General features: G+C 42.8%; 1 protein-coding gene across 5 annotated transcripts in view; it reads left to right on the top strand.

Annotated features, from left to right (window-relative positions):
• Positions 1-3,288: 3,288 nt before the first annotated feature.
• Positions 3,289-23,504, top strand: part of CDK7 (cyclin dependent kinase 7) — a 44,940-nt gene continuing 24,724 nt past the window's right edge. Inside the window, exons 1-4 of one of the 5 annotated variants that reach the window (XM_055253017.2) lie at positions 3,385-3,562; positions 3,912-3,971; positions 19,006-19,056; positions 22,347-22,380. In XM_055253017.2, the coding sequence (XP_055108992.1) occupies positions 3,531-3,562; positions 3,912-3,971; positions 19,006-19,056; positions 22,347-22,380 (177 nt within the window). In that variant the 5' untranslated portion in view covers positions 3,385-3,530. Of the gene's footprint in view, positions 3,563-3,911; positions 3,972-19,005; positions 19,057-22,346; positions 22,381-23,504 lie in introns of all 5 variants that reach the window. The other 4 variants (XM_063623224.1, XM_055253016.2, XM_055253018.2 and 1 more) reach the window with 4 other exon arrangements.

Genomic DNA, 23,504 nt, shown 5'->3' with positions numbered 1-23,504 from the left:
CGGAGCTTGCAGTGAGCCGAGATTGCGCCACTGCACTCCAGCCTGGGTGACAGAGCGAGACTCCGTCTCAAAAAAAAAAAAAAAAAAAAGTCAGAATGAAGAAAATCTGTCACTGTTAGAGAATTTGTGAGTATAGGTATGGCAAAAGGTATGCCAGTGGGAATTGCTGTCACAGGATGAGCTCCCAAGGAGAGTATTATAGACTTCTGGTGAGGCTTACAGTCAAATAGCCTGTATTTTCATTTAGAGGTTAGGCACTTAAATATATGTAATCAGCAAATTGCTTAATTTGTCCAAGTTTCCATTTTTCTTTCCAGTACTACACAGTGTGATAGGCAGGATCAAATTAGTGTATTATCTATTACTTTGTAACAAATGACCCCAAAATTAAGTGGCTAAACTCTTAATTTCTCTGGTTTCTCTGGGTCAGGAATTCAGAAGCAGCTTCACTGGGCAGTTTTGACTTAGTGCCTAATGCGGTTGCAGTTAGAAGCCACTGAGGCTACAGTCATCTGAAGGCTTGGCTGAGGCTGGCTGATCCACCTCCAAGATGGCTCACTCACAGAGCTGACAAGCCGATGCTGGCTGTTGGTAACAGGCCTTAGTTTCTCTCCACATGGTTGCCTGAGTGAATTCATGACATGGCTGGCTTTCACCAGAGCAAATAATCCAAGCATGCGAGTCAACAGCATCCTTTTATGTTCTAGCCTTATAAATCACACTTCAGCCATATTCTATTGGTCGCACAGAACAGCCTGTTTCATTGTGGGAGAAGACTACACAACAGGATTAATACCGGAAGGCAAGGATCATCATAGCCATCTAACAAGTTGGCTAATACAGATGCATGGAAGTGCTTTTAAACTGAAAAATGCTTTGCAAATGTGTAATGCTATTTTTTTTCTTTTGGTTCAAAGTGCTCAAGTGATATTTTATATATACAGTGTCTCACTGTCTCAGAATATCATCTAAATGCTGTCTTCATTATCCTATTTTAAATGTCCCAGAATGGGAATTTACTTGTCAGCAGCATGCTGTAATATACTGATTATCAACTCATACGCCATGGCACACTTGGGGACCTCAAGTCTCACAACGGTATCATCAAATTTAGCTCACTAGCTTCTCTCTCTCTCTCTCCCTTTTCTTCCTTTCTTTCGACGGAGTTTTCACTCTTGTCGCCCAGGCTGCAGTCCAATGGTGCCATCTCTGCTCACTGCAACCTCCGCCTTGCGGGTTCAAGTGATTCTTCTGCCTCAGCCTTCCTAGTAGCTGGGATTACAGGTGACTGCCACCACACCCAGCTAATTTTTGTATTTTTAGTGGAGACAGGGTTTCACCATGTTGGCCAGGCTGGTTTGGAACTCCTGACTTAAGGTGATCCACCTGCCTCGGCATCCCAAAGTGCTGGATTAAAGGCGTGAGCCACTGCACCTGCCGCTCACTAGCTTATTTCTACAAGTGAGGTTAAATTATTATTTCAGTGATACCTGTCAGAAGAAACTAGGACAACAGCATCACTAGGTATGACTTGCCTCAAGACAGATGGTGTGTTTTCTGCAATGTGTGAGTTTTGCCTAGACCCAAGTAATGACAAGGGACTGAAAGATAATGGCTAACATATAGTAAACACTTAACTGTCAAACATTATTCTAAGGGCTTTGCAGGTGTGAGGTCATTTAAGCCTTGGAGCAATCCTTTGAGTAGATCCTATTAGGGACGAAGTAACTGGAAACAAAGTAAGTAATTTGCCGTAGTTGTATCTAGTGGCTGAATACTGATAGGGCCGCTATTCAAATGCAAGCAGTCTGATTCCAGAGTTAAAAAAAAATAACTAAATTATTGGCCTTGGTATTTTGCTACTTTCTTCAACATATCTCTGAAATTTAGGATTTTCAACTCTTAGAAATACCAAATGTAGGCTGGGCGCCGTGGCTTACGCTTATAATACCAGCACTTTGGGAGGCCGAGGAGGGTGGATCACCTGAGGTCAGGAGATTGAGACCAGCCTGGCCAACGTGGTGAAACCCCATCTCTACTAAAAATACAAAAATTAGTTGGGTGTGGTAGAGCAGGCCAGTAATCCCAGCTAATCGGGAAGCTGAGGCAGGAGAATCGCTTGAACCCGGGAGGCAGAGGTTGCAGTGAGCTCAGATCGTTCCAGTGTACTTCAGCCTGAGCAACAGAGTGAGACTGTCTCAAAAAAAAAAAAAAAAAAAGAAAAAAGCCTGCGGGAGGGGGGCACATTTCCATGTTGACAGCTGCTCTGGCTCAGAACCTTTTAATTATCCACTAGTAGAGCCATCTGGATTACTGCAATAGTTCTCTAATAGGCCTTTTTTCTTTTTCTTGTCCCTCAAAATCTATAATATAGTCTCCCAGCAGCAAGAGTGAACCTTTTAAAAGCGAGTCAGGTCATATCACTTGTCTGCTCCAACCCCTCCAGTGGGTTTTCAGTGATGCCTTTCTTGTACCACCCTATTTAAAACCTCCATCCCTGCCCCTGCCCTGATTTGCTATCCTTTATCTGCTTTATTGTCTCTATAACACTTACCACCTATGTATCATAACACATATTTGACTTGTTTTTTATCTCCTCCCATTGGAAGGCAGGGATCTTTGCTCCCTGCTGATATCTCAGATTCTACAATGGTGCTTGGCACATAGATAACACTCAATATCAGCATCCTAAGAGAGGGAAAAATGAAAAAGGAAAAGCACTCAATGTATGTTTTTGAATAAATGAATTAGTGTGTTATGACAATTTATGATAATCAAGGAGTTGGGTACTCATTACTAAGTTAATTGAGCTCTGTCTCAATTGAGTTAATGTCTAAGCTTTCTGCATGTTTCATTTAATACCCACAATCACCTGTGATGTAGTTCATTTTTTTTTTACATTTTACCGAGTAGAAAACTGAGGACTAGAAGCTGATTCCCATAGCACGTTTCAGTTGAGTTGGATTTTGTTTTCCTGGGCCTGCTTCTTCATAAAGGGACTGGACTAATACTCTTGACCAGCCCGTAAGAACTTGGCACTCGTCTCAGTAATCTGAGATAGCAGGGTTTGGCGTCCATAGCAACCATGGCGACAGGACGCGCTCGAGCAAGAACCAAAAAGCGAGAACAGGTACAAGGCCAAACCTTCTACATTCACAGACACCTACCAAATCCCGAACATGGAACACCAAGTTAGAACGCTGACCAGTCCCTGGTAATGTAGAAAATACCCAAGTTAAAACGGTAACAGAGTGACACAGCAGACCTTGAAGATGCCCCACTTCAGGCACCGACAGGCGTCACGTGACGGGTGGGGAACGCAAACCGCCTGGGCCTAGCGCAGCTTCCTCCGCCCACCACGGAAGTGGGGCGGGGATACTAAAGCGACAGAGCCCAGTGGACGGAAGTGGCTGTTGGAGGCTTTAAGGTAGCTTTAAATTCGTGCTGTCCTGAGAGCTCGTCCCTTTCGGCTGCAATCCGGCTTTACGGGGCCGTGATGGCTCTGGACGTGAAGTCTCGGGCAAAGCGTTATGAGAAGCTGGACTTCCTTGGGGAGGGACAGGTGAGGCTCTCTGGAGGGACGGGGAGGGCCCCGAGCTGACAGCCCCGCGCCGCCTCCACCTTTGCCGGTTTTCCCGTGGAGGCCAGAGGTCTGGCTTGGCTGCTCGTTCTCGTTGGGGGAAACCGCCCAGACGCACTTGCTGCCCCTTTACATCCTGGGGGTGAATCCCTGAGCGGCCTTTCCTTGCCGAAGAGTAGCCTGGAGCTGGACGGAGACTGACCCGCCACGTTTCCAGCCGCCGCGAGTCTGCTTAGGAACTCTGGGCTCTTTGCTTCGCGAAATGTAAAAATGCAAAAAGGCAAACACAAAAACTCCCATAAACTTATGTTATTCCTATTCTTCTTTCTAGTTTGCCACGGTTTACAAGGCCAGAGATAAGAATACCAACCAGATTGTCGCCATTAAGAAAGTGAGTTACCTTTTTATGTTGTTTTTCTTCAAGTCTCCTTGAAGATGTCTGTATTATTAATTGATAGCCATTTTATTAGTGTTGACCATACTCTGATAATGAGTTAATCATGTCATTTTCAGAGACAAAATAATTAATTAGTGCTTTGTGTTCCCAAACGGAACTCTAGGGTTGAACCCGTTTTAATTTCTATTGAAATGAAGAAGAAGCTGTATGTTATTTTCACTGCATAAACTCGTATGTTGTGGGCAAGTACTGCCCATCTTTTCGGTCCTCAGAACTATTTGATACCATGATCTTTCTAGGTCACTGTTTATGCCTCACCTGCATCCACTCAGTGTGTCGTATCTGTATTTTCTGTGTACGGATTTACCATGAAAGACTTTCATGAGCATTAACAACATTGATGTGAAGTCTAAAATGAGTTCAGTAGCTTCTTATATTCATTCAAAAGACTTGGGTCGGATTCAGTAGCTTCTTATATTCATTCAAAAGACTTGCGTCGGGCCGACAGCGGTGGCTCACGCCTGTAATCCCAGCACTTTGGGAGGCCGAGGTGGGCGGATTACTTGAGGTCGAGATCGAGACCATCCCGGCCAACATGGTGAAACCCTGTCTCTACTAAAAATACAAAAATTAGCTGGGTGTGGCGGCACGTGTCTGTAATCCCAGCTACTCGGGAGGCTGAGGCAGGAGAATCACCTGAACCTGGGAGGTGGAGGTTGCAATGAGGCAAGATGGTGCCACTGTGCTTCAGCCTGGTGACAGAGGGAGACTCCATCTTAAAAAAACAAAAAAAAAACTTGGGTCGTCATTACATAACTCACGTTCACCTACATTGTTTCTTTTAACCTTTAAAACAATCTGTAAAGTGGTTAAAAGTAACCCTATTTTACACTTGAGGGACCTGAGGCTGAGCGATCAGGTGATTTGTCAAGATGACACAGTTAGTAATTGCCGAAGCTGGGATTTAAATCCAGGTGTCCTGATGTTGCTTTTGTTACCGTTGCTACTTTGAATCTGCTTCTCCTCCTTCAAAAACCCTAACTCCTTGGAAGTTATCCATATTTAATATTAATTCCCCCCTTTTTTGGTCATCTTCCAGCCTCCAGGCACTCTCTTGCATTCATTTAAAACCTGGCTGACTCCTTCTTCTCAATTATTCCTGCCATAATTTTTTAATTTTTTATTTTTATTTTATTTTATTTTTTTTTTGAGACGGAGTTTTGCTCTTGTCGCCCAGGCTGGAGTGCAATTGTGCGATCTCGGCTCACTGGAACCTCTGCCTCCCAGGTTCAAGCGCTTCTCCTGTCTCAGCCTCTCCAGTAGCTGGGACTACAGGAACCTGCCACCATGCCCAGCTAATTTTTGTATTTTTAGTAGAGACAGGGTTTCGCCATGTCAGCCAGGCTGGTCTCGAACTCCTGACCTCAGTTGATCCACCCACTTCAGCCTCCCACAATGCTGGGATTACAGGTGTGAGCCACCGTGCCTGGCCTTTTTTTTTTTTAGTTTTTTGTTTTTTAACTTTTTTACTTTTGTTATGTCCTTGTTTTCCGGTTTATGTTTTATGATCCACCACTACAGCCATTCCCTTTAAAACCCTTAACTCTCCTGAATCTTTCATCATCTTTCTTTCTTTTGTGGTGGCAGGGTGGGAGGAGGTCTCACTCTGTCGCCCAGGTGGAAGTGTTGGAGTGCAGTGGCACAGCCATAGCTAACTGCAGCCACGAACTGCTGGACTAAAGTAATCCTTCCACCCCAGCCTCCAAGGTAGCTGGGACTATAGACACATGCCACCAAGCTTGGCTTAGTCATCTTTTTAATTCTCTCTCTGGTTCACTATATAATAGCCACACTGACTTTTCTGTCCCTGTACAAATTAAATTTATTCCAGTCCCAGAATCACAGGATCATTGCATTTGGTCTGGCTTCTTGGTTGGTATATTTTCCCTCTAGAACATGGCGTGGCTGATTACTTATCATCCAGGTTTCACTCAAATGTCTCCTCTATAGAGGCCTTCTTTGTTCATTCCAGCTAAAACAGGTATGCCTCCCTCATTCCCTATGCTTTGCTGTATTTCTGTCATCGATGTGGCATTTGTCAAAATTTGAAATCCTCCTATCTATGAGTTTATTGTCTGTTTAATTCCATTCACACTGTACCTAGGGCCATGGCTAGTACATTTGTAGACACTGTTAAAAATGTATTGGCCTTTCGGCTGGGCACGGTGGCTCACGTTTGTAATACCAGCAGTTTGGGAGCTCGAGGCGGGCAGATCACCTGAGGTCAGGAGTTCAAGACCAGCCTGGTCAACATGGTAAAACCCCTGTCTCTACTAAAATGCAAAAATTAGCCAGGCATGGTGCCCCTGCTAGTCTCCTGGCCTCAAGTGATTGTCCTGCCTAGGCTTCCCTAATTGTTGGGATTACATGTGTGAATCACTATGCCTGGCTTGTTTCTTGAGGTGTTTTTTCTCCTCCAGTTTTAGACGTTGTGTATACTTTCTACTATGAACATTGAGGATTTGGTGTTGTAGACCTTATTCCAACACTCATAATTTCTACTCCCATTCATTTGCTAGCATGTGTTTAATTTTATAAAAAGAGAAGGAATGATTAAATAAGTTACTCTGTACTCATTCACCTGTTGTGTCTTGGACTTTAGAAATACTGATTTATCTCATCCTTTTAAAAAGATTATGTGGAATTTGTTTCCCAATTTATTTAACCAATCCCCTATTGATGGCCTTTTGGATTATATCTCCTTTTTCAGTGTGTGTCTCAAATCTGTGTATCTCAAAACAATACATAGTATTGCATACTTTTTTTTCCTTTTTCTTTTTTTTTTTTTTTTTCTTTTTTTTGTGAGACAGCAACTTGCTGTGTGTTTCCCTGGCTGGAGTCTAGTGGCACAATCACAGCTCAGTGAAGCCTTGACCTCCTGGTCTCAAGCATTCCATCTGCCTCAGCCTCCCAACCAGCTAGGAGTACAGGTGCATGTCACCATGCCCCACTAAATTTGTTCTTTTTTTGTGGAGACAGGGTCTCACTATGTTGAGTAGGCTGGTCTTCAACTCCTGGGCGCAAGTGATCCTTCCACCTTAGCCCCCCAAAGTGCTGAGGTTACAGGTGTGAGCCACTGTACTCAGCCAGTATTGCATACTTTAAGCTATATATGTATATTTGGTATATTCTTTTTTTTTTTTTTTTTTTTTTTTGAGACGGAGTCTCGCTCTGTCACCCAGGCTGGAGTGCAGTGTTGCGATCTCCGCTCGCTGCAAGCTCCGCCTCCCGGGCTCACGTCATTCTCCTGCCTCAGCCTCCGGAGTAGCTGGGACTACAGGTGCCCTCCACCACGCCCGGAGAATTTTTTGTATTTTTAGTAGAGACGGAGTTTCACCGTGTTAGCCAGGATGGTCTTGATCTCCTGACCTCGTGATCCACCCGCCTCGGCCTTCCAAAGTGCCGGGATTACAGGCCTGCGCCATCGCGCCCGGCCGGGTATATTCTTCTGCAACTTCTTTTTTTTCTTTTTTTTTTTTTTTTTTTGAGACAGGGTCCGACTCTGTCACACAGGCTGGAGTGCAGTGGCGTGATCTCGGCTCACTGCAACCTCCACCTCCCCAGGCTCAAGCAGTTCTCCTGCCACAGCCTCTCAACTGCTGACCTCAGCTGTTCCGCCCACCTCGGCCTCCCAAAGTGCTGGGATTACAGGCTTGAGCCACCACACCCAGACTGCAACTTGTTATTCTGAGTCAACATATTTCCGAAATCCTCTATATCATATGATACATGTAGATCCAGTTGATTCACGCTCATTGATTATTAGATTCCATTATGTGACTACACTGAAATTTTCTATGCAAACTCTCATTGATAAACATTTAGGTTGCTTTTTTTTTTTTTTTTTTTTTTTTGAGACGCAGTCTTGCTCTGTCACCCAGGCTGGAGTGCAGTGGCGCGATCTCGGCTCACTGCAAGCTCCACCTCCCGGGTTCACGCCATTCTCCTGCCTCAGCCTCTCCAAGTAGCTGGGACTACAGGCGCCCGCCACCACGCCCGGCTAATTTTTTTTGTATTTTTAGTAGAGACAGGGTTTCACCGTGGTCTCGATCTCCTGACCTCGTGATCTGCCCGCCTCGGCCTCCCAGAGTGCTGGGATTACAAGCGTGAGCCACCGCGCCCAGCCTTTAGGTTGCTTTTTAATGTTTTCATCTAATACATTCCTTCTCTGGATAGTCATCTGTGAGTCATCTTGTATGCAGGTTTAAGTTTCTCTAGAGAATGTATCTATAATTGAAACAAATTATGAATTGTTGCTTCAGAGTATCACAACCATCAGCTTTACCAGATATGGTCAAATTGCTCTCCAGAATGATTGGACCAGTTTACTGTCCCACCACATTCTCAACATCATTTGCATTGTCAGACTTTAAAACGTTTGTCAATTACGTAGATTGAAAATGGTATGTACTTATTGTTTCAATTAACATTTCTCTGATTACTGGTAAAGTTCATCATCTTACACTTACTGGCTTCTTAGATTTTCTCCTGTTTTCTGTTGGATTACTTACATTTTTTTGTCCTATTGATTTATTGGACTTATTCATACTTTTTGTTTTTTTTTAATAGAGACAAGGTTTCACTTTGTTGTCCAGTCTGGTGTCAAACTCCTGGCCTTAAGCAATCCTTCAGCATCAGCCTCCCAAAGAACTGAGATTACAGGTGTGAGCCACAGTAACCAGCCAGAATTCTTTTATATTCTGGATATTGATCCTCTGTCAGAAATATACATTGCATATATCATCTCCCAGTCTTTGGCATGGCTTTTAGTTTATTTATGGTATCTTTGAGGTACTTGAAAGTTAAATTTTTTTATTTTTATTTTTATTTTTTTTTGAGACGGAGTCTTGCTCTGTCACCCAGGCTGGAGTGCAGTGGCGCAATCTCGGCTCACTGCAAGCTCCGCCTCCCGGGTTCACGCCATTCTCCTACCTCAGCCTCTCCGAGTAGCTGGGACTACAGGCGCCCGCCACCACGCCCGGCTAATTTTTTGTATTTTTAGTAGAGACGGGGTTTCACCGTGGTCTCGATCTCCTGACCTCGTGATCTGCCCGCCTCGGCCTCCCAAAGTGCTGGGATTACAAGCGTGAGCAACTGCGCCCGGCCGAAAGTTAAATTTTAATATGATTGAATTTGTTAATTTTTTTGAAACCTTTAAAGGCTTCCTTTTTATGTGCTTTCCTGTTTCTGGATTACAAAGAATTCTCCTGTATTTTCTTCTAAAATTTTTAAAATATTGATTTTAATACTTAGATCTTTATTCCATCAGCAAGTTTTTTTCTTTGTTGTATGATATGAGGATCCAGTATTTTTTTTTTTTTTCAACAGAGACAGGGTCTTTTTTTTTTTTTTTTTTTTTTTTTTTTTTGAGACGGAATCTCGCTCTGTCACCCAGGCTGGAGTGCGGTGGCGCAGTCTCGGCTCACTGCAAGCTCCGCCTCCCGGGTTCACGCCATTCTCCTGCCTCAGCCTCCTGAGTAGCTGGGACTACAGGCGCCTGCCACCACACAGGGTCTTTCTATGTTGGCCAGGCTGGTCTTGAACTCCTGGCCTCAAGCCATCCTCCTGCCTCAGTCTCCCAAAGTGCTTGGATTACAGGCATGAGCCACTGTGCCTGGCTAAGATTGAGTATTTTTTCTCCAGTTGTCCCAGTACTATTAATAGTCTGTCCTTTTCCCAATGAGTTGTAATGCCATATTCCCCATACCCTTGCAATACCAAGTTCCAGTATTGGAACTTGGGTCCAATTTCTGGGCACACTATTCTGTTCCAGTGGTGGGTTTTTTTTTTTTTTTCCCATTGCTGCTGAAATACTACAGTGGCTTTAATAAGTCTTAAAATCTGTCAGCTCCCATACATCTTGTTTTTCTTCTTCAAAATCGTTTTGACTACTCTATGAGACAGTTGGGAAATCTGAATCAGGAAAATTTGAATAGGAACTAGATATTAGATGCTACTGTGGCATTATTGTTAATTTTGTTAGGTGTCAAAATGGCATGGTTATGTAAGAATGTCTATTTTAGAGATGCTTACTTAAGTATGTTGGAGTGAAATGACATGAAGTCTGGGGTTTTAAAATATTTTAGCCAACAGAAAGGAGAGGTTGGATGAATGAAGTAAGTTTGGCAAAATATTGATCACTGTTGAATCTGGGTGATGGAGTAGAGGGCTTTATGAAATTACTCTATTTTTTATTATGTGTGGAAAATGTAAGAATTTTAAAATCAACTGTTCTTAGCTCCTTCCTTTTTTTTTTTTTTTTTTTTTGGAGACGGAGTCTCCCTCTGTCGCCAGGCTGGAGTACAATGGTGCAATCTCGGCTCACTGCAACCTCCGCCTCCCAGGTTCAAGCAGTTCTGCTGCCTCAGCCTCCTGAGTAGCTGGGATTACAGACACATGCCACCACACCCAGCTAATTTTTTGTATTTTTAGTAGAGACGGGGTTTCCATGTTGGCCAGGATGGTCTCTATCTCCTGACCTCAAGTGATCTGCCTGCCTCGGCCTCCCAAAGTGCTGGGATTACAGGTGTGAGCCACCGCGCCTGGCCTCTTTTTTATTTTTGAATGTTACTCTTTGTGTATATGCACCACATTTTCTTTATTCATTCATTTGTTGACGGATGCATAGATTGCCTCCAACTCTTGGCTATTGTGAATAGTGCTGCAATAAACATGGGAGTTCAGATATCTCTTGGACATACTGATTCCGTTGGTATATATACATAGCAATGGAATTGCTAGATCATATGATAGCTCTATTTTTAGTTTTTTGAGGAACCTCCAAACTGTCCTCCATAGTGGTTGTGCTAATTTACATTCCCACCAACAGTGTACCTAGGGTTCCCTTTTCTCCACATCTCTCACCAGGATTCATCCTTATCTTTTGGATAAAAGCCATTTAAACTTAGGTATCTCACTGTAGGGTTTTTTTTTTTTTTGAGATGGAGTCTTGCTCTGTCACCCAGGCTGGGGTGCAGTGGCGCAATCTCGGTTTACTGCAACCTCCGCCTCCCAGGTTCAAGCAATTCTCCTGCCTCAGCCTCCTGAGTAGCTGGGATTACAGCTGCGCACTGCACCACCACACCTGGCTAATTTTTGTATTTTTAGTAGAGACATAGTTTCACCATGTTGGCCAGGCTGGTCTCGAACTCCTGACCACGTGATCCGCCCGCCTCAGCTTCCCAAAGTGCTGGGATTACAGACATGAGCCACCGGGCCCGGCCCTCATCATAGTTTTCATTTGCATTTTTCTGATGCTCAGTGATGTTGAGCACCTTTTCTTATGCTGTCTGCCATTTGTATGTCTTCTTTTGAGAAATATCTACTCATCTTTTGCCCATTTTTAAATTGGATTATTAGATTTTTTTCATATAGAGTTTGAGCTTATTATATATTCTAGATATTAATCTCTTATCACATGGATAGTTTGCAAATATTTTCTCTCATTCTGTGGGTTTTCTCTTCACTGTGTTGTTTTCTTTGCTCTGCAGAAGCATCTTAACTTGATGTGATCCCGTTTGTCCATTTTTGCATTGGTTGCCTGTGCTTGTGGGGTATTACTCAAGAACTCTGCCCAGTCCAATGTCCTGAAGAGGTTTTCCACTGTTTTCTTTAGTAGTTTCATAGTATGAAGTCTTCAGTTTAAGTCTTTAATCCATTTTGATTTGATTTTTGTATATGATGAGAGATATGGGTCTAGTTTCATTCTTCTGCATATGGATATCCAGTTTTCCCAGCACCACTTATTTATTTTGTTTGCAGCAAAGAAAGAGTTTAATTGTCACAGGGCCAACCAAGTGAGGAAGACAGTAGATAATTCTCAAATCTGCCTCCCTGAGAATTCGGAGGCTAGGGTTTTTCAAGGATAGTTTGGTAGGCAGTGGGCTAGGGAATGGGGAATGCTGATTGGTTGGGTCTTGGATAAAATTGTAGGGAGTTGAAACTGTCTTCTTGCCCTGAGTCAGTTCCTGAGTAGGGGTCACAGAACCGGTTGAGTCGGTTTCTTCTTATGGGCTCCTGGTCCAAGTGGCACCAATTGGTCCATCAAAACGCAAGGTCTGCAAGATACCCCAACCACCAGTTTTACATTTTACGATAGTGATGTTATCTATCGGAGCAATTGTGGAGGTTGCAAAATTCTTGTTACTTTTGGCTACATAACTCCTAAACAATAATTCTAACCTCGTGTAATTTTACGAAGATGCTTTTAGTCTCTGAGCAAGGAGTGGGTTAATTTTGGGAAAGGACTGTTAATCATCTTTGTTTTAAAGTTAAACTCTAAACTGGATTTCTCCCAAGTTAGCATTGCCAACACTCAGGAATGAGCAAAGAGCTTGTGAGATTAAAAGCAAAGATAGGGCCAGGCGCAGTGGCTCATGTCTGTAATCCCAGCACTTTGGGAGGCGGAGGCAGGCGGATCACCTGAGGTTGGGAGTTTGAGACCAGCCTGACCAACATGGAGAAACCCCGTCTCTACTAAAAATACAAAATTAGCCGGGCGTGTTGGTGCATGCCTGTAATTCCAGCTACTCGGGAGGCTGAGGCAGGAGAATTGCTTGAACCCAGGAGGTGGAGGTTGCGGTAAGCTGAGATTGCACCTTTGCACTCCAGCCTGAGCAACAAGAGCAAAAACTCCGTCTCAAAAAAAAAAAAGCAAAGATGGAGTCAGCTATATCAGATTTTGCTCACTGTTGTAATTTTTGCCAAGGTGGTTTCAAAAATATGCCTTTTGGCATGTTGATTATTGTGAGCTGGTCATCCTGAGAAACTGCAGATACAGGAGTAGTTCTGAAAAGTTGCCCTTTTTTAAGGGAAGTGTACGTTTGTAAAGGAGTATCTGTTTGACAGGTGTCTCCCTCTCTGCACCAGGAAGAGAAGAAAGACTAGAAAGACTAAATCTCTAGAGACTATCAATGCAGAAGGCATCAACTTAAATCTGTACAGCAAACCTAACCTCTGCTTAAGGCACAGCACCATTTATTGAAGAAACTGTCTTTTCCTCATTGTATGTTATTGGCACCATTGTTGAAAATGAGTTTGCTGTAGATGTATGGATTTTTTTCTGGGTTCTCTATTCTGTTCCATTGGTCTGTGTGTCTGTTTTTATGCCAATATCATGCTGTTTTGGTTATTATAGCTTTGTTGTATGAAGTCGGGTAATGTGATTCCTCCCTTTTGTTCTTTTTTCTTAGGATAGCTTTGGCTATTCTGGGTCTTTGTGGTTCCACACAAATTTTAGGATTATTTTTCCTATTTCCATGACGAATATCATTGGCATATTGATAGAGATTACATTGAATCTATAGATTGCTTTAGGTTGTATGGACATTTTAACAATATTGATTCTTCCAATCCATGAATATGAATTATCTTTCCATTTTTTTGGTGTGTGTCTTCAATTTCTTTCACCAATGATAGTTTTTTTTTTGTTTGTTTGTTTTTGAGACGGAGTCTCACACTGTTGCCTGGGCTGTGGAGTGCAATAGTGCTATCTCAGCTCACTGCAACCTGTGCCTCCTGGGTTCGTGCCATTCTCCTGCCTCAGCCTCCTGAGTAGCTGGGATTACAGGTGCATACCACCACAGCTGGCTAATTTTTTGTATTTTTAGTAGAGACGGAGTTTCACTATGTTGGCCAGACTAGTCTCGAACTCCTGACCTTATGATCCGCCCTCCTTGGCCTCCCAAAATGCTGGGATTACAGGTGTGAGCCACCGCACCCATTCAATAGTTTTTGTTTTGGAGATCTTTCACTTAATTTGGTTAATTCCTAGATATTTAATTTTATTTCTAGCTGTTGTGAACGGGATTACTTTCTTTTTTTTTTTTTTTTGAGACGGAGTCTTGCTCTGTCACCCAGGCTGGAGTGCAGTGGCTCGATCTCGGCTCACTGCAAGCTCCGCCTCCCGGGTTCACGCCATTCTCCTGCCTCAGCCTTTCCGAGTAGCTGGGACTACAGGCGCCCGCCACCACGCCCGGCTAATTTTTTTTGTATTTTTAGTAGTGACGGGGTCTCACCGTGGTCTCGATCTCCTGACCTTGTGATCCGCCCCCCTCGACCTCCCAAAGTGCTGGGATTACAAGCGTGAGCCACCGCGCCCGGGGGGATTACTTTCTTGATTTCTTTTTCAGATTGTTCACTGTGGGCATATAGCAGGGCTACTGATTTTTGTATGTTGATTTTTGTATCCTGCAACTTTTGTGAATTATCAGTTCTAGTCGTTTTTTGGTAGAGTCTTTAGATTTTCCCAAATACAAGATCATATCGTCTACAAACAAGAAGAAGAATTTGACTTCTTTGCTTGCTCTAGCTAGGACTTCCAGTACTGTATTGAATAACAGTGGTGAAAGTGGGTATCCTTCGTGTGTTCAAGCTCTTAAAGGAAATCAGTTTTTCCCCATTCGGTATACTGGCCGTGGGTGTGTAGTATATGGCTTTTATTATGTTGAAGTATGTTCCTTCTATACCCAGTTTTTTAAGAGTTTTTATCATGAAGGGCTGTTGGATTTTATCAAATGCTTTTTCAGCATCAATTAAAATGATTATATAGTTTCTGTCCTTCATTTGTTGATATGATGTATCACATTGATTGATTATAGCATATGTTGAACCATCCTTGCATCCCCAGGATAAATCCCACTTGGTCATGATGATCTTTTTATGTATTGTTGAATTCACTTTGCTAGTATTTTTTTGAGGATTTTTACATCAATGTACATCAAGGATATTGGCCTGTAGTTTTCTTATTTTGGTGTGTCTTTGTCTGATTTTGGTATCAGGGTAATACTGGCCCCATAGAATGAGTTTGGAAGTCTTTACTTCTCTGTTTTTTGGAATAGTTTGAGTAGTATTGGTATTAGCCCCCTCCTCTCCCCCCTCCTCCGTCCTTTTCCCCTCCCTTCCCCCTCCCCTTTCCCTCCCTTACCCTACCCTCTTATTTATTTATTTATTTTTCTCGCTCTATCGCCCACCCAGGCCTGGAGTGCAGTGGCGTCATTTCAGCTCATTGCAACCTCCACCTCCTGGGTTCAAGTGATTCTCCTGCCTCAGCCTCCCAAGTAGCTGGAATTACAGGCATGCACCACCACCCCCGGCTACTTTTTATATTTTTAGTAGAGATGGGGTTTCACCATATTGCCCAGGCTGGTCTCAAACTCTTGACCTCAAGTGATCTGCCTGCCTCGGCCTCCCAAAGTGCTGGGATAGCCACTGTGCCCAGCCTAGCCCTTCTTCAAATGTTTGGTAAAATTCAGCATTGAAGCCATCAGGTCTTGGGCTTTTTGCTGGGAGATTTTTTACTATGGCGTCAATCTCATTACTTGTTACTGGCCTGTTTAGGTTTTCAATTTTTTCCATGGTTCAATCTTGGTAGTTTGTATGTGTTTAGGAATGTATCTATTTCTTCTAGGTTTTCCAGTTTCTTGGCGTATAGTTACTCATAGTAGCCACTAATGATCCTTTGGATTTCTGCGGTATTGGTGGTAATGTCCCCTTTTTTCACATCTGTTTTTATTTATTTGCATCTTCTCTCCTTTTCTTTTAGTCTAAAGGTTGGATAAGTTTTTTAGTGGTCAGGGTTTTTATTGGGACTGGTCATGTAGGCATTTTCTGCCTGGCATGTACCAAAAATCCAGACTTAATCATGGCAGAAGGTGAAAGGGAAACAAGGCACCTCTTATGGTGGCAGGAGAGATTTTTTTTTCTAGAGCAGGAGTGGAAGTTTGTTTGTTTATTTTTTGAGATGGAGTCTCGCTCTGTCACCAGGCTGGAGTGCAGTGGTGCGATCTCGGCTTACTGCAATCTCCACCTCCCAGGTTCAAGTGATTCTCCTGCCTCAGCCTCCTGAGTATCTGGGATTACAGGCGCCTGCCACCACGCCCGGCTAACTTTTGTATTTTTAGTAGAGATGGGGTTTCACCATGTTGGCCAGGATGGTCTCGATCTTCTGACCTCGTGATCTGCCCACCTCAGCCTTCCAAAGTGCTGGAATTACAGGTGTGAGCCACCGCACCCGGCCAGAAGTTTATTAAAAAGCTTTCGAGTAGGAAAGAAACAAAAGTGCACTTGGGAGAGATCCAAGTGGGCAACTTGAAGAACATGTGTCCAGTTTTGATGGTCTTTTCAACACACCAACTTGTTATTTTGTTGATCTTTTGTATTTTTTTGTCTCAATTTCATTTATTTCTGCTCTGATTTTTATTATTTTCTTCTAACTTTGGGATTGGTTTGCTCCTGCTTTTCTATTTCAAGATGCATCATTGTTTATTTGAAGGTTTTGGGTTGTTTTTTTTTTTTCATGTAGGCAGTTACAGCTATAAACTTCCCTCTGAGTACTGCTTTCCCTGTATCCCAAGGTTTTTGATATGTTGTGTTTTCATTATCATTTCTTTGAAGAAATTTTTCAGTTTTCTTCTTCATCTGTCCATTGACCCACTGGTCATTCAGGACTGTATTGCTTAATTTTCGTGTATTACATAGTTTCCAAAATTCCTCTTGTTATTGATTTCTGGTTTTATCCTATTGTGGTCAGAAAAGATACTTGATATGATTTCAATTTTTTGGAATGTTTTAAGACCTGTTTTGTGGCCTAACATATGGTCTGTCCTTGAGAATCATTCATTTGCTGAGGAGAAGAATGTTTAATCTGCAGCCATTGGATGACATTTTCTATAAATATCTATTAGGTCCATGTGGTCTGTAGTGTGGATTAAGTCCAATGTGTCTTTGTTGATTTTCTGCATGGATCTGTCCAATGGTGAAAGTGGGGTGTTGAAGCCTCCAGCTATTATTGTATGGGGTCTGCCTTTCTCTTTAGTGCTAAAAATATTTTATATATCTGAGTACTCCCTTGTTGGGTGCATATATAGTTTCAATTTTTATATCCTCTTACTGAATTGGCGCCTTTATCATTATATAGTGACTTTGTCTCATTTTACAGTTTTTGCTTGAAATCTATTTTATTTAATATAACTACTCTTGTTCTTTTTTGGTTTCCATTGGCAGTGAATATCTTTTTTCCATCTCTTTATTTTTAGTCTGTGTGTGTCTTTATAGTTAAAGTGCTTCTGGTAGGCAACAGATCATTGGGGCTTCTTTTTTTATCCATTCAGTCACTCTGTGTCTTATGATTGAAGCTTTTAGCCCATTTATATTCAGTGATATTATTGATAAGTAAGAACTTTTATTCCTGCCATTTTCTTACTTGTTTTCTGGTTGTTTTGTGGTCTTTTCTTCCTTCTTTCCTTCCTTCCTGTCTTCCTTGTAGTAAAGGCGATTTTCTCTGGTGGTATGTTTTAATTACTTAATTTTTATTTTTAGTGTATCTATTGTATGTTTTTAGATTCGAGGTTACATGAGGCTTGCAAATAATATTTTAAACTGATGACAACACTGATTACATAAACCAACAAGCAAAAAGAAAACTAATAAAACTCTACGTTTTAACTTTGTCTCCCCACTTTGTTGTACTATGTCTTGAAAAATTGTTATTGTTTTTGATTGGTTCATTTTTTATCTTTCTGCTGGATATGAGTAGTTTACATACCACAATTACAGTGTTATAATATTATGTGTTTTTCTGTGTACTTACGATTACCAGTGAGTTTTGTATCTTCAGATGGTTTCTTCTTGCTCATTAACGTCTTTTCTTTCTGATTGAAGAACTCTCTTTAGCATTTCTTGTGGGACAGGCCTGGTGTTTATGAAATCTCTCAGCTTTTGTTTGTCTGGGAAAGTCTTTATTTCTCCTTCCTGTTTGAAGGATATTTTTGCTGAATATACTATTCTAGGTTAAAAGTTATTTTCCTTCAGCACTTTAAATATATCATGCCAGTTTCTCCTGTCCTGTAAAGTTTCTAGTGAAAAGTCTGCTGCCAGACATATTGGGGGCTCCATTATATGTTATTTGTTTCTTTTTTCTTCTTGCTGCTTTTAAGATCCTTTCTTTTTTTTTCTTTTCTTTTTTTTTTTTTTTGAGACCGAGTTTCATTGTTGTTTCCCAGGCTGGAGTGTGGAGTGCAGTGGCATGACCTTGGCTCACCGCAACGTCCTCCTCCCAGGTTCAAGTGATTCTCCTGCCTCAGCCTTCCCAAGTAGCTGGGATTACAGTCATGTGCCACCATGCCCAGCTAATTTTGTATTTTTAGTAGAGGCAGAGTTTCTCCATGTTGGTCAGGCTGGTCTCGAATTCCCGACCTCAGGTGACCCACCCTCCTCGGCCTCCCAAAGTGCTGGAATTACAGGTGTGAGCCACCGTGCCTGGCCTAGGATCCTTTCTTTTTTTTTTTTTTTTTTTTTTTTGAGACAGTCTGGCTCTGTCCCCCAGGCTGGAGTGCAGTGGCACCATCTCGGCTCACTGCAAGCTCTGCCTCCCAGGTTCACGCCATTCTCCTGCCTCAGCTTCCTGAGTAGCTGGGACTACAGGCGCCTGCCACCACGCCCTGCTAATTTTTTTGTATTTTTAGTAGAGACAGGGTTTCACGATGTTGGCCAGGATGGTCTCGAACTCCTGACCTCGTGATCCGCCCACCTCGGCCTCCCAAAGTGCTAGGATTACAGGCTTGAGCCACCACGCCCAGCCGGATGCTTTCTTATTCCTTGACTTTGAGAGTTTGATTATTAAATGTGTTGAGGTAGTCTTCTTTGAGTTAAACCTGCTTGGCATTCTATAACCTTCTTTTCTTTTTTTTTTTTTTTTTTTTTGGAGATGGAGTCTTGTTTTTCTTGCCCAGGCTGGAGTGCAGTGGCACAGTCTTGGCTCACTGCAACCTCTGCCTCCTGGGTTCAAGTGATTCTCCTGCCTTAGCCTCCTGAGTAGCTGGGATTACCGGCGTGAGCCACCATCCCCAGGCCAGTGTTCCATAACTTTCTTGTACTTGAATATTGGTACCTATTTCTGCATTTGGGAAGTTTCCTGTTATCCCTTCAAATTAACTTTCTTCTTTGCCTCTCTCTCTATCTCCTTTTTAAGGCCAAAAGTGCTTAGATTTGCCCTTTTGAGCCTGTCTTCTAGATCTTGTAGGCATGTCTCATTTCTTTTTTATTTTTTTCTTTTGTCTCCTCTGTTTTCAAATAGCCTGTCTTCAAGCTCATTAATTCTGCCTTCTGCTTTATCAATTCTGCTATTAAAAGGCTGATGCGGCTGGACACAGTGGCTCATGCCTGTAATCCCAGCACTTTGGGAGGCCGAGGTGGGTGGGTCACTTTAGCTCAGGAGTTTGAGACCAGCCTGGGCGACATGGTGAAACCCCATCTCTACAGAATGTAGAAAAATTAGCTTGACATGTTGGTTTGTGCCTGTGGTCCCAGCTTCTTGGGGGGTATGAGTGGAGAGGATGGCTTTAGCCTGGGAGGCGAAGGTTGCAGTGAGCCGAGATTGCACCGCCACACTCCAGCTTGGGTGACAGAGTGACAGAGCAAGACTCTGTTTCAAAAAAGGAAAAAAAAAAAAAGGGTTGGGCATGGTGGCTGACACCAGTAATCCCAGCACTTTGGGAGACCACGGCGGGTGGATCATTTAGGTCAGGAGATGGAGACCAGCCTGACCAACATGGTGAAGCCTCGTCTCTACTAAAAATACAAAATTAGCTGGGCATGGTGGTGCATGCCTGTAATTCCAGCTACCTGGGAGGCTGAGGCAGAAGAATTGCTTGAACCCAGGAGGCAGAGGTTGCAGTGAGCTGAGATTGTGCCATTGCACTCCAGCCTGGGCAACAAGAGCAAAACTCCGTCTCCAAAAAACAAAGACTGATGCATTCTTGAGTATGTCAGTTGCATCTTTCCACTCCAGAATTTCTGCTTAATTCTTTTTAATTCTTTTGTGTATTTGTTGAATTTACCTGATAGGATTCTGAATTTCTTCTCTGTGTTATCTTGAATTTCTTTGAGTTTTCTGAAAACAGCTATTTCGAATTCTCTGACTAAAAGGTCACATATCTTTCTCTGCAGGATTGACCCCTAGTGCCTAATTTAGTTCATTTGGTGAGGGTATGTTTTCTTGGATGGCCTTAATGCTTGTGAGTGTTCACTGCCATCTGTACATTGAAGAGTCAGGTATTTATTATAGTCTTCACAGTCTGGACTTGTTTGTACCATTCTTATTGGAAGGTATTCCAAGTATTCAAAGGGAATAGAGTGTTGCGATCTATGTCTTTGGTCACTGTAACCGTATGTGCATTAGGGGGTACCCCGAACCCAGTAATGCTGTAGTTCTAGACTCATAGAGGTACCATGTTGGTGGTCTTGGATAAGGTCCAGAATTCTCTGTATTACCAGACTCTGTATTACCATTCTTTCTTCCCCTTTCCTCAGGCGGAGGAGTTGCTCCTATGTCCACCAGCACCACAGGCCCATGGGGAGGGGAGTATTGCCAGGGTACCACCAGTGTTCACTTAAGGCCCAGGGCTCCTCAGTCAGCTTATGCTGGATGCTGCCAGGCCTGGGACTCACCTTCAGGGTAGTGGGTTCCCCTCTGTTCCAGGGGTAGGTCCAGAAATGCCATCCAAGAGCCAAGGCCTGGATTCAATGACCCTAGTAGCCCACCTGGTGCTCTTCCCCAGGGCAACCAGGCTGGTCCCTAAGCTGCAAGACAGAATCCCCCTTACTCTTCCCTCTCATTTGCTCAAACAGGAGTCTCTCTTGGTAGCCACTACAGCTGTGAATGTGCTGTGTCATACCTGAAGCCAATATGTCTCAGAGTTTCACCTGAGGCCCATGGTGAGGCCCTGGTTACCACTGCTGATTATTCAGGGCCCAGGGGCTCTATAGTGAGCAAATCATGAATCCTAAATGGCCTACTTTAAGAAATTCTGTGGGTTTTTTTTGTTTGTTTGTAGAAGTAGGATTTCCTGTTCTGTTGCCCAGGCTGGAGTGCAGTGGTGCAATCATAGTTCACTGCAGCCTCGAACTCCTGGGCTCAAGCAGTCCTCCCACTTCAGCCTCGCAAGTAGATGGAACTACAGGCACATGCAACCGTGCCCCGGTAACTTTTTTGTTTGCTTGTTTTTTGTTTTTTGAGACGGAGTCTTGCTCTGTCACCCAGGCTGGAGTGTAGTGGCACGATCTCGGCTTACAGCAAGCTCCGCCTCCTGGGTTCAAGCGATTATTCTGCCTCAGCCTCCCAAGTAGCTGGGACTACAGGCATGTGCCACCATGCCTGGCTAATTTCTGTATTTTTTTTAATGGAGACGAGGTTTCACCATATTGGCCAGGCTGGTCTCAAACTCCTGACCTCATGATCTGCCTGCCTCGGCCTCCCAAAGTGCTGGGATTACAGGCATGAGCCGCCACACCCAACCAATGCCCCGATAACTTTTTACATTTTTTGTAGAGACGGAGTCTTGCTGTGTTGCCCAGACTGATCTTTAATTCCCGTACTCAAGCGATCCTCCTACCCAGGCCTCCCAAAATACTGGGATTACAGGCATGAGCCACCTGTGTTTTTGTTTGTTTGTTTGTTTGTTTGAGAAAGTCTCTCTCTGTTGCCTAGGCTGGAGTACAGCAGTGTGATCATGGCTCACTGTAGCCTGGGCTCAAGCAATCTTCCTGCTTCAGTCTCCTGAGTACTTGGGACTGTAGGTGTGTGCCACCACTCCTGGCTAATTTTAAAAAATGTTTAGTAGACACAAGGTCTTGCTATGTTGCCCAGGCTGATCTTAAACTCCTGGGATCAAGTGATCCTCCCACCTTGGCCTGTCAAAGTGTTGGAATTTACAAGTGTGATCCACCACGCCCCGCCAGTGTTTTCTTGATTACTGACAGTTTTTTAAAAAACAGTGAGAGAATGTTCTTTACCCAGGTAATTTATTTTGTGTAAGACTAAACCTGCTAATGTAATTTGTTATGTTTATTCAGAGTAACAACATTTTAACCATCACAATTTGGAATTTTGCTTTTTGAAAAATGTGTCTAAGAGCATATTATTGGGCTTACTACCAACTATACAGCATGTTATTTTCTGTATCTTTCCTCCCAAGTGGGCTAATTTGAAGTTACGTATTTATTTTTAATCAGGATACTCTTAGTTATTTGGTCCACGTTGAACCTTGAAAAGATAAAATAGATTTTTCTTAATTTTATTATTTGAATGTGTAGTTCAGAAACTTAAGGGACAAGGGTAGGTATTTGATTCTCTCTTATATTGTTTATCTTTCTGATCATGATTCCTACTCTCTTTTTGCCTAGTAGGTACATATCGGTTGCTAATTGTTTTTTTTCTGTGGCGAAGTATTTGAAGTGTTTACATATTATTCATTGATTCTAAATAATTTAACACATTTTTAATATATTTGGGTTTTTTTCTCTTTCTACCAGATCAAACTTGGACATAGATCAGAAGCTAAAGATGGTAAGTATTTCATGTAATCTGACAGATAGGAAAAGTTTTCTCCTTTTTTTTTTTTTTTTTTTTTTTTTTTAAAGACAGGGTCTTGCTCTGTCACCCAGGCTGGAGTACAGAGACACAATCGTAGCTCACTGCAGCCTCAAACTTCTGTACTTAAGCAGTTCTCCCACCTCAGCCTCCTGAGTAGCTAGGGCTGTAAACATGTGCCACCACTTGTGGTTAATGTTTTATTTTTTGTAGAGACCAGATCTGGCTGTGTTGCTCAGGCTTCTCTCAAACTCCTGGCCTCAAGCTATCCTCCCACCTCGGCTTCCCAAAGTGCTGGGATTACAGGCTTGAGCCACCATGTTTTCATTCTCACTGAAGAAACGAGCAAAGTATGAATTAATAAGAGTTCGTAATGGTTCTGGATAGAGTTACTGCAGGGTCCCCGAAGAGTAAAGATAGACTCAGCATAGAGAAGGAGTATTTGGTGATTTTTACCAACTGGATGTTCAGAGAAACATTCCAAATCACCCACATAAATGGAAGGCAGCAAGCTTAATTAGTCCTTCTGTCTTCATTACTGTTTTAGGTGTTACAAGCCATTGTTTTTTCTGTTTCTGAGTTTCTAATTACTTTGAAAATTCAGGATACATTTTCATGAAAGTACATAAAGTTTACTATGGAATAGATACACGAGGAAAAGATTTCATTAAACTTTCTTCCAAAGTCTTATTTATTAGGAGTCATCTTAAAATAGCTCTTATAAAAGAGATCCATTGTCTGTGTAAGTGCCAATACTATATCTTATTTTTATTTTATTTTTTTTGAGACAGAGTCATGCTCTGTTTCCCAGGCCGGAGTGCAGTATCGCGATCTCGGCTCACTGCAACCTCCACCTCCCGGGTTTAAGCGATTCTCCTGCCTCAGCTTCCTGAGTAGCTAGGATTACAGGTGCACATCACCATGCCCAGCCAATTTTTTGTATTTTTAGTAGAGATGGGGTTTTGCCATGTTGGCCAGGCTGGTCTCAATCTACTGGCCTCAAGTGATCTGCCCACCTAGGCCTCCCAAAGTGCTGGGATTACGAGCCACCACGCCCGGCCTGTATCTAATTTTTAATTTTGAAATCTGTCATTTGTATT

Source organism: Symphalangus syndactylus, chromosome 18, assembly GCF_028878055.3.
Source record: "Symphalangus syndactylus isolate Jambi chromosome 18, NHGRI_mSymSyn1-v2.1_pri, whole genome shotgun sequence".
Lineage (NCBI taxonomy): Eukaryota > Metazoa > Chordata > Mammalia > Primates > Hylobatidae > Symphalangus > Symphalangus syndactylus.
The sequence above is the reverse complement of the archived record's forward strand: the minus strand, read 5'-3'. Positions and strand labels throughout refer to the sequence as shown.